At 47.5% G+C, this 11,045-nt stretch overlaps 1 protein-coding gene across 1 annotated transcript; it reads right to left on the reverse strand.

The window, feature by feature from the left end:
• Nucleotides 1-222: 222 nt before the first annotated feature.
• On the reverse strand, nucleotides 223-10,295 carry LGALSL (galectin like). Its single transcript, XM_062611775.1, has 5 exons — nucleotides 10,071-10,295; nucleotides 9,833-9,904; nucleotides 9,629-9,717; nucleotides 8,986-9,163; nucleotides 223-6,134 (listed from the first exon to the last, which is right to left on the reverse strand). The coding sequence occupies exons 1-5, from the start codon at nucleotides 10,101-10,103 to the stop codon at nucleotides 5,991-5,993; spliced, it is 516 nt and encodes a 171-aa protein (XP_062467759.1). The 5' UTR covers nucleotides 10,104-10,295; the 3' UTR covers nucleotides 223-5,990.
• Between the last annotated feature and the right edge of the window lie 750 nt (nucleotides 10,296-11,045).

Consider the following 11,045-nt stretch of genomic DNA (forward strand, 5'->3'; position numbering starts at 1 on the left):
CTAATGATATTTGATCTGGGTAGTGCATTTAAACTGTAAAGGAGTTTTACACAAGCTGCTACCAAAGCTCCACATCTCATTCTGAAGTTTCACACTACGGTTTTATGAGGGAAAGAGCTACATCTGAGAAACAGTCAGGAGATAAAAGAAGGCAGAAGTTAAAGCAGTCAAGAGGGTGTGTAACGAACATTAATAATTCAGATAAAAGACAGAACAACCTGGTGAAGATTTCACAGTTTATTGTTATTAAAATTTCATTATGAAATTGGCACAACACGTCAGAATAGATCTGTGGTGAGTGATACATACTACTGTTATTGCCCAGTCATTTTGTGCACATCCCCACTTTTTAAAATCAGAAGGTGATGAATATAAGACATTTCACCAGCTAACTGCGAAACTGCTGTGCTTTCTGTTGACTCTATCAAATGGATAATGCAGACAGAAATAGTCCTCTGTTCATACTTAAAAATAATCTCAGTTTTAGAGTATGCCCCAGCTGAAAATAACTGGAGATGGAAAGCTCGAAATAACCCTTTTCTTAAGGACCTATTTCCAGGAAAGTCAATGGGATTTTTGCCATGGATTTTAAAAGCAGCAGGATGTAGTTATTTGTTGACAGACAGATGGAGAGGCCGTGCAACAGAAGCTAGGGAGGACCTGTGGCAAAGCAGGAGTTTATTATTTTGATCTTGCACATGCTGCTGAATCTCCTTGTTGTAGTAATTGTGTATGTTCATAACAGCAGTGATTGCTGGGAGGAGCTGGGAGGGTGTATCAAAGCCAGATAAAGCGTCTGCAGCTCATTTTTTCTCCCCGTTTGGGTTGGCTTTGGTTCTAACCCCACACACCACTCACGGCACAGTGACTTTTTCCTCTAAGCTTTCTGATCCACGTGAGAAAATCAGAACAATTCCCACGATTGCAGAAAATCTCGCCAGGTCACTCACTGTGCCTAGGCTGGTGTAGCTTTTCTTCCTCACATCTGTGCTTATCACACTGAGCATTTAGTGTTGCCCTCAGCCTGACTCTCGTTCCTCAGACTCATATCAGTTCCAGGGATGCTGGGAGGTTGCTTAGAGATGCCACCAACTGTGGTTCTGCAGTTACCTGCAGGGAAAGGTCACTGTAAGCAGCCTCAGTGCAGAAAGCAGAGCTGTAGGTTTCTGTGGGGAGCACTCCTCGTAGATGGGAAGCCAGATGAGCCCCACATCAGATATGCTGTGGGGAAAAAAATACCTTAGGAGCATGGCTGCTCCTAATTTTTCCTATGACTTTTAAAGAACCTCTTTTAAAGAAGGCGAGTAGGAACATGAACTCATTCATGCCTTCCAAACTCGTAAGCAACACTGGTTTTTGCTGTGTGTCCTCTTGTGGGTTGCAGAAGGTGGCAAATGCCCATCCCTGAGAAACTGTCATGCAGCTCCACAGCCTGTGTTCTTGGCTGGCTCTGAAATGCCCACTACCTCCCTCTGAGCTCATACTCCCTTAGGACTACAGCACATCATGCTACTACCAAGCTTGGGAGTGCCATGGCTACTCTGTTCTTGTTTCCTCCACTGTGAATACTTCTAAATCCCAGAAGATAAACATCTCAGTGCTGCTCCCTCACATTAAAATCTCAGGGCTTCAGTCTCAGCCTCACAGCAGGAGAGTGACAGGGGCGGAAAGCTGGCACAGCAGAATGGTGAATCAGGCTCTCCCTTTGGTTTTCAGGCTGTTTACTCAAAACAGCCCTTGAGAAAGATGCTATGCCTCAAGCAGATGTCACATTCAACCGGTTTAGCAATATTACGCCTATTTCTTCTCAAGCTAGTCAAGGAGGGGAGGAAGAATATAATGTATGTTAGTGCAAGTTCACATAGACAACATATGAATATTTAGCACAAAATGTTCTTTCAAGGTGGGGCAACCATTTCTAATTGTTGGTATTTTGTAACATTTTTAACAACTTGCCTGTGAAAAAGTGTTTCTGTGAAGTATGTTTAGACACAGGCTACCTCACATGACACTGAAGTATTTCAAGGCTCTTTCTGAGTAGGCAATAACCTCCCTCCCCCCTTTTTTTTATTAAATCAGCTTTATCACAGTCCATTCCAAACACAGCTCAAGAATTTGGTCAGGTTTTTTTGGTTGTTGCTTTTTCCTCTTTGGAAAAAATAAAGCTTTGCTGAGTTGAGTGATTCCACTCCACATGGATTTTAGCCGTTCAAGGCTTTTTTCATTTCAGAATGAGTTTTCCTCATTCCAAGGAAACCATGGAGATATACAGCTAATAAATTCTACCATAAGATTTCAGAAGTTGGTTCACACACTCACTTAGTCCTGAAGAACTGCAGCTTACAAGAAGCTCACAGACTACTTGTCCCGGCTGAAAAACATACTGCAAATCTGGCCCAATTTGGAAATGGTCTTATTTCAGGTCTAGTAGGGTTTATAGCCACAATATCTGAATAATTCCTGAACTGTGGACACAAAAAAAATCAGACATAAATTTTGCAGCACAGTCTCCCATCTTAAACATAAGATCATTGAATCCCAGACTGGTTTGGGTTGGAAGGGACCTTAAATCTCATCCAGTTCCAATCTGCTGCCACAGGCAGGGACACCTTCCACTAGACCAGGTTGTTCCAAACCACTTCCAGCCTGGCCTTAAGCACTGCCAGGGATGGGGCAGCCACAGCTTCTCTGGGCACCCTGTGCCAGTGCCTCAGCACCCTCACAGGGAAGAATTAACATTTGGATTTGGCTCAAGGTCCAACTGAACAGAAACAGGCCTCAGTTTCGTCTGGCTTACATTGCACATGGAAGTGTTCAGCAGTTGCTTCTGAACAGAATCAGCTAATATAAGTCAAGCATGCAGGGAACAGCCTTTGGTTACACAGACATTATCCTTCTTTCACTTGCCATAGCCTGGTACTACCCAAAAGAAATGTGAAAAGGCTTCCATACTGGTGTTAGACAGATAAATAGACATGGAAGCTTTAACTGTGACTTTCTGCCCTTTCCTGAGCTCTCAGCCAAACCACAACCTCTTCTTGCCTGGAAGCCTGGCTCAGAAACCACAATGGGGCAGAATCAGGTGGTGGGTGCTGCGGGTGGCAGAGTTATGCAAAGGCAAAACCAGAATCTGGTTCAAAAAGCATTTTCCCTAGACAGAAATCTACTGGAGAAGGAACAAATGGGAGTGCCCAACACAGAGAGTGGGAACAGAGGCAAGGCAGTATCCCTGAACCCTTGCTCCTGACAGAGACACCTCTAACAGTGGTGCGTTGAGTTCATCTCGGCATCCCTGGTGAAGGCACTGTGCTGTGCCAAGCCCATGCAAGGACAGCAAAAGTCTGAGGGCTGCGCTTACCTATGAGGAATCCCAAGTAGCTGAAAACTGAAGTCAGCCAAATTAATTGCGTTTTCTGGGGTACAGTAAAGGCATGGAGGGGATATCTCTACTGGTGTGCTGTCAGAGAGACAGATCCTGTTCGGTTTTGTGCTCCTGAAGGGTCATGGTGCTACTTACTCTTCCCCAGCCTCCTACTTCAGGCCCACTGGACTAGCAGGACAGCCCCAGGCGATGGCACTACATCAGCAAACCTGGCTTTACATCTGTAGTTGGAGTGAACGCTATGCAGGGAGGGTGTTAAATATCTCTCCAAACAGAATTCATCTTCTGCCTGCACCTGCTTTGGAACCATAGAGCATTTCCAAGCTGGAGACAAATCCAAACACCTTGTGTAGAAGCACCTTTCCCTTGGATTTTTATTATCATCATAATCATAATTTTTAAGAATATATCTTGTACCGAAACACTGTCAGCATTCTTTATACAATGGAAAAATGACGCAGTCATCACGTATCATGTAAAAGAGTAAAAACAGAGCAAGACAGGAACGTTTCTTATTCAATCTGGAGTACAAATAGGATCTGATGTACAACTTAAAAGCCACACATCAGATAAAAAGATCATCTGGAAAACAACAGGTTTTCAATTTGGAAAAAGGAAGGAAAAGTCAGGGAATGTCAATGTTAAGGCTAAAATTTGATTTTTAACTTGTATTTTATAGGCAGCAGCCTGATTCTTAGCTGCAGCAGCAACAACACCCCCCTGGCTTTGCAAAGAGATTTGCACTTGCATGAAATAAGAATCAGGCTTCTGTGCTCGGAGGACTCTGATTGACCTCAACAGGCTTTGGACTAGAGCCACAGTTGGAATTTCAGCTTGCAGTCTAAGGCTTCTTAACTGCAGGCCATATTAGCGCAAAATGAGGCTTTGCAACTGGCATGCTACCCTTAACTTTGGGTATTCCAGTTCTAGTTGCTTTAAACCACAGCTTTATTGCAGGTTTAACATAATTCTCTTTGTGAGATTCTTCTCTCTCTCTTTTTTTCTTTAAATACAGTCCTACAAAGGATGTTTTTGTATTCTGTGTCTTAGAAAGTCCCTATATTACATGTTTTCAAAATTGTCTAAATATACGTTTCTATCATGATTATAACTACTCAGAAAGACCAGTGACAGTCTGTTGTGAGCAGCCAAGGAAAAAAGTGTATTTAGTCCTAAAGAAGTCAAGAAAAGTGGCTGTGTTCATTTATAGTGTAGCGCAATGACTGCGTTTATACAGCTATACCTACTATTTAAAAAGCTACTTGAAAAGTTATTATTCATGTGCAGTAGCTGATTTTCAAGCATTAATAACTTGGCTGTCTAGACAAGTTTTAATTGTCATATCAAAGGCCAAATATGTTCTCAAACAAGTGCAGAAAATCTCCCATCTCCCTTGGAAAGAGGCTCATTCTCTTCCTCAACTAAGAGGCTGCCAAACTGAACTTTTTCTCAGGTTACACAAGCACGGTTCCAACTTCAAATTTGCTGGTTTTTCAAAGGATTGACTTGAACCCAAACCTATCCTGTGCAGCAAAGTTAGTAACCCCTGAAAAGCAGTTTTGAGTGAATATGCAAAAAGTTCCCCCCACCCCCACCAACTACCATGCCCACGTTTTCCCAGGGCCTAGAGGGCTCCATTAAAATGTAACTAAATGCTCGACAGGAAACAGGATTTTTCAAGAATGATATGTAAAGTTTACCCAAAGAACCTAAAAGACATTTTATACATTCAAAATGTTTACACTTTTGCTTGATTCTTAACCATCAGTAAGGTTGTTCATTTTTACTAATAATACATACAATGAGTATAAATAAATAAACTACAGATAAGCTTTAAAAACTGTATTAACAATACGTTGTGCAAAAACTCGTAACGTTCTACATTCTATGCAAATACCCTGACTAAAATACACAGGCAGTGTCCTCATACCCTCATTCCATTTTTGCACAGTCCTTGGGACAAGTCTGCTGCTGGCAGCCATCAGCAAAACTCCATGCAAGCCATGGAGGTGATGCTGGTTTAGACCAGCAGAAGAGCTGACGCCCAGGCATGTGCAAAAATCCCATAGAAATCAGTGGGAATTGTGCTTGACTAAGGACTAGACAGTTTGATTGTACCCAGTTAAAGTGAGTGGGAGTTTTGCCATTGATTTCCATGGAACCAGGCTCAGGCCCTGGGTAAGGACGTCAGCACGTGGCCCTATGTTGTGCTACACTACTCCACTTCAGTGCAGAAACAATATTTGCAAAAGAAAAACTTTCTGTTGTTGTCACTGCTGTTCAGTAACTGGTTTTAGCGCTGCGCTTGAGAAATTGCCTTTCTGTGAGATCTGAGACAAGAGTGCAAGTCTTTCTGAATCCATTCCAATTTGATTATCCAGTATAGGTAGGCTATTTTGATCCAAGAAAAACGGCTCAATGTCTATTAACCAACAGTGTTCTTCATTAGGATAAACAACAGCCCGGTTCATCGGCACAGGAGTGAAGAACTGCATGCGGAAAAGGAACGGGGCAGCCTTCCTACCATAGCTGTGTCCAGAGCCGGCTGTCACTTCTCCAAACGGATGATGGCACCTGAGCCGGTTTGGAATCTGCAGTCCTCACAAGCTCAGCCAAGTTTCGTAAGCTGAAGATCTCCATTTATCTTTATCGTATCAATTGCTGACAGTGTTTCAATACGGTGGTAAAAATCAAAGAGCTGATGTCCATCCACAAATATTCTAAAACGGGGATGCTCGCAAAGTATCTCAACCTGTGAAAAATAAAATGATGAAGCACGTTGTTCACAGTGTAACTGGGAAGCTATTTCACAGAATACAAAGGGCTCTCTGTTAGCCTTTAAGCAGTGCTGGTGCAGTTACGCCTTTTGCTAACTATGTGCCATGTAACTGCCAGGGCTGAGACCAGTTTGTCTCTGTGACACCAGTTACACTATGATAGATCTGCTCGTACTTCACAAGGAGATCAGAATCATAGAATGGTTTGTGTGGGAAGGAACCTTAAATCTCATCCAGTTCCAAGCCCCCACCACAGGCAGGGACACCTTCCACTAGAGCAGGTTGCTTCAAGCCCCGTCCAACCTGGCCTTGAACACTGCCAGGGATGGGGCAGCCACAGCTTCTCTGGGCAACCAGTGCCAGGGCCTCAGCATCTCATTGTGAAGAATTTCTTCTTAATGTCTAATCTAAATGGAACCCAGCCCCACTGGCATCAGGGAGGTTTTGCCTCTTAGAATAATGCCAGAAACTCAAACTGCTTATTACAGGGGGAAGAAACTGCATCTGTAACACAAATCTTGCATTCCTTGCTAGAGAATGTTTTTTTTTGCTGTGGAATGAGGGGGCAGTTCCCTCTGCAATGCTTTCCACGTTTATGTTAATTTACCAGAAGGGAGTGAACACGAGAATGGGGTAGCTTTGCCCTCCCCTCCAACACATACTCACAGAGCTGCTGTGAAACTAAAAAGCCTTCACTATTGTGGCTGCAGTCAGCCCAGGACTCCCTGTTGGAACAGACCATATTGGAGCTGCAGTGATGATGGATGGCTTGAATTCAACTAGACAGTTCGCATGAGACACAAAAAGGATCAGGGAGGGACACAGCTCATCCCTCCTCCCTAAAGCCCTGCAGAAATGCTCTGGAAAAGCAACAACGCCTGGAGCTGGACAAGCTTGGACAGGTTGGGAGATTCCTGATGTTAGGGGTGGCTTGAGAGGGTGCCCTGTAGTTAAGCTTTGCTGAAGGTGCCCCAGCAGGAAGCAGGGATATGAGCGCGCAGAACGTGCACTTCTCCTACAGGCCCTTGGAGACCTCCAGGTCCAGAGAGGTTAAGAAGAAAATCTGCAGCGAAACCACGTGTAAGTCCTGGGTCATTTCAAGAGGCCAGTAGCCTGGAGTGAAGTGCTGCTTCCAGGCACTTGACTCTGATGCTATTATAGCGTATAAAAATGAGAACAGGGCCAGTGACAAACTGTCTGAGCCAAAGGCCGACTGACTTAGGGCACATTGCACTAGGGGAAAAGGCAGCAGACGGTGCAGGAGAGCTTAAACTCCTGGGGACCCGGCAGCACACCATGTAGCAGAGAAACACCCGTCTCCTGTGTCACTGCAGCAGGCACATCCCGCCTTAGGCCTTGTTATGTAAAAGATATGGTTAGCCTCAACATTGCTTCTGATCCGTTTTTCCAGATCACCCTGGGCCACGCCAGAACGATAATTGGACTAGATCAGAAGTAATTGGCAAGAACACTTAGTCTCATTTATTCACAGAGAGGGAAACCATCAAAGGTACAAAGTCAATTGGGAGCCTAAATTCTATTTATGCAGTTGGGAAAAAAGGCGGAAATAAAAAAGAACAACTCCCTTGCCATAGTATCTCATGGCAAAGTGCAGTATTGCTGTCCTCCAATGTCAGCTGTCACTAGTTTTGGGGACACCCAAAACCCATGCTCTGGGTAATTTGTCTGCTTTGTCTGAGGGCCCAGCCACCACCTACTGCAGCAGGGTACGATAACCCTCTCAGCCAGAGCCAGGACCAAACCTCCAAGCTCTTTCAAGTGTACTTCCCACATGCACCAAAGGGTGTTGCCAGTTCTAATGGGAGAGTTTGTAGAAGCTAGTAGAGCGCAACCAATTTGCGGCAAAACCAGTCATAAGCACCCTCTCATCTTGGGGAGATGGTTAGCTTTTGGGGCTGGGGGAGATTATCCTGGGGGCAAGAAGGATTAAAAGGGTTTGGCAGCTTGTCAGAGCACTGGCATTTGGCAGAGGGGCCAGTGAGGTTTTGCAAGAGGGGTGGGGAGGAGGAAGAGGGTTTTTCTGGGTCAGCCACATGCAGAAGACACGCAGCCTTTCTTCTCAGTGTAGTGAAGCCGCTGAGAGAGAAGCGGCCCTCTGCAGCTGCATACTTTGTTAGTCCTGATTTGCAAAGACTTCTTCAAGAAACCATAAACACTACAGATGGGAATTTGCTTCTAGGTCAACCCAGTCCATCCACAGCACCACAGCATTTCCATGTACACTGTTTTCAAGTGGCTACAGGCTTAAATTTGACAGGAGATTTAATCCCAGGGTTCAGAAAAGAATACCACTATTGCTTAGCTGTTTAATCTGCTAACACGAAGGGCTACGGTTAACCTCAGTGCAACGCCCCTGGAGACAAAGGATGAACAAGCTCCTTACTAGCCGCACTAAACTGCAAACGCTGTCCATTAAGAGAACCATCAAAACATACAGCACTCTCAGAGAGTATTTACATTCTCCACTAATAACTTGTAATGCATTAATAATATAGAGGGACTTCTTAATTTACAGCTATAAAACTAAGCTGAGGAAGTGCACTCCATCACAAACAATTACAACCCGCGACTTGTCATAGCACCCTGGTGAGGTGTTCATAGCCCCATATGAACCGCCTGCAGCGGCACGCAGCACCAGGACCTCCACATAGCTTCTGGTGGATACAAACAACCCTGCGACTGGTGTCTCAACCACAGGTGTGAGCTACACTGTGATTTCACCAGAGGCAAGTCAGGTTCTGCTGCAAGACTGATCAAATTGCACTTTATCAGATACGGTGCATGCCGCTGTCATCCTGTACTCACCCTAAAAGGCTGGTCCGGTATAAAAGGAAAGTAAGGAATAGACGATTGCTCCTCTCCCCATTCTCCGGCTACACAAGAGTTTCTGACAAACTGCCTGTCTGTAAACACAGCTTTCAGTTCAATGGCTACATCTGCAGGAGGATCTTCCGACTCCCCACAAGTCAGACTGATGCCAAAGCTGCAACACAAACAGATCAGCTCTCATTCAGCCAGAAGCAAGGAAAGAAGCCCGAAATGCCGCCAGTCTCATTTCTCAGCTTATTAAAACCAGGATAGCGGCACAGGATGGGGCGGCTGCTCATTCAGGGAGTACTCCAAAAGCTCAGCAGGGACAAGAACATGGTTATAGCATACATATATGTGTGTGCATGTGTGCTGTGCATACATGTGTGTATATATGCACTTATATATGCTCTATATGCTCCTTCACTCCCAAGTGAAACGTAAGGAAACGGGATCCCTTAAAGAAATGCCCCCTCTATGGGTCAAAGGAGAAATCAGCAAGCTATATTTAAAATGATAAAAATAATCCCTTTCCAGAAAGGAGGGATCCGTGTGTATGTGTCTGTATTTGTGTGCCTGCGTGTGGGCTCCCCCCCGCCTCGTCCCCTCCCCGGGCCCAGCAGCCCTGCTCGGGTGTTACCTCTCGGGGTTGAGATCCACTATGCCCATAACTAAGATCTTCTTTCCCGGCCTCATTCCTCCTTTGATGTGCCCACAGAAGGGGACGATCTGGAAAGGACAGCGGGAAGGGTCAACTCTGCAGCAGCAGCGGCCGGGGGGTGGGAGTAAAGGGGTTCAAACCCACACAAAATCCCATATAACCCCCCAAATAAAGGTGCTTTACCAGGCGAGGGAAGTACACATCAGCTTGCACCGGGGATCCCAGCGAGTTGTTTAAATGCCCGTCCTCTATTTTCTGCAGGTAAAAAGGAGAGCGCTGAGCCAGGGACATGCGGAGCCCTTCCCGCTGCCGCCGCCCCGCCGGTGCCCACCGAGGGGGCCCTGCGCTGCCCTACCCGGTCCTTCCCGATCCCCCCCCAGCCCCGTCCCGGAGCCCCGCGGAGGGGCACAGCGGCACTCACCAGCGCGTCCCGCTCGGCCACGGTCCCCGCCATCTTGTGGAAGCGGCGGCGCCGGGGCCGGGGCGGAGGGGGACCGGCGGGGGCGGGGGGAGGGAGGGAAGGAGGACGGGGAGGGAGGCGGCGGTGCGGCACCCGCGGCGGCTGAGGGGCAGCGGCGGAGCCGGAGCGCGGCCGGTGCAGAAGTAGGAAGGCGAGGAGGAGGGGGAGGAGGAGGAAAGCGAGGAGGAGGAGGAGAAGGAGGAGGGGAGGTGGCCGGCTCTGCCTCGCCCGGCGGGGAGCCCAGCCCCTGGCCCGGGGGGAGCCGAGCCTACCCGGGCAGGGCGGGGGTTGCGGCCGCTTTCTGAGCTCCGCAGCCTGCCCTGCGGCGGGGCCCGCTTGGAAGTGCCGCGGGGCACGGCACGGAGCGGTCCTGAGGGGGTTGGTGGTGGGCCCGGTGTAGGGCCTAGCAGGGCCCGGGGACCCCTCCCGCGGGTCTGCGGGCGGTGTTTGCAGAGGGGCCACAAGAGTCCCGCGCCCCTTGTTTCAGGGTGAGCCTTTATTTCTGAGCAGGGGCTCCCCGGCCAAGGGGCCGAGGGTTAACTAACGAGGTGAATGCCCCATCGCTGGCAGTGCTCAAGGCCAGGTTGGTCGGGGCTTGGAGCAACCTGCTCTAGTGGAAGGTGTCCCTGCCTGTGGCAGGGGTTTGGAACTGGATGAGCTTTAAGGTGCCTTCCAACACAAACCATTCTATGAGTCTAACTAGCTTCTCCAGAAGTGGAGAGGTAGCTCCATCACTGTGCTTCCTGGTGTGGACCCTCGGGGGGTCTTTGGTGGGGACACATGTCCTGCTGGAGGGTGGCATGGCCGGTCACAGCGGGTGGATGCTGGAGCAGTGGCAGCCTCTTGGCCAAGCGAGGCAGCAGCTCCTTTGAAACCCTCCCCGCCAGCCTTGTAATGAGCCACAGTAATTGCATAAGTCGGGCGGCTGTCAATGCC

This window comes from Pezoporus occidentalis, unplaced genomic scaffold, assembly GCF_034315485.1.
Source record: "Pezoporus occidentalis ecotype Australia unplaced genomic scaffold, CSIRO_AGI_Poc_V1 ctg10, whole genome shotgun sequence".
NCBI classification, from domain to species: Eukaryota; Metazoa; Chordata; class Aves; order Psittaciformes; family Psittacidae; genus Pezoporus; species Pezoporus occidentalis.

What these genes read in the sequence shown, in the direction of transcription:
- LGALSL (XM_062611775.1), bottom strand. Translation starts at nt 10,103, where the DNA reads ATGGCGGGGACCGTGGCCGAGCGGGACGCGCTG. An exon ending in ATGTGTACTTCCCTCGCCTG is followed by an intron (nt 9,718 to 9,832) that starts GTAAAGCACCTT and finishes TGTCCTTTCCAG; the next exon opens with ATCGTCCCCTTCTGTGGGCA. An exon ending in GTGGATCTCAACCCCGAGAG is followed by an intron (nt 9,164 to 9,628) that starts GTAACACCCGAG and finishes TTTGTGTTGCAG; the next exon opens with CTTTGGCATCAGTCTGACTT.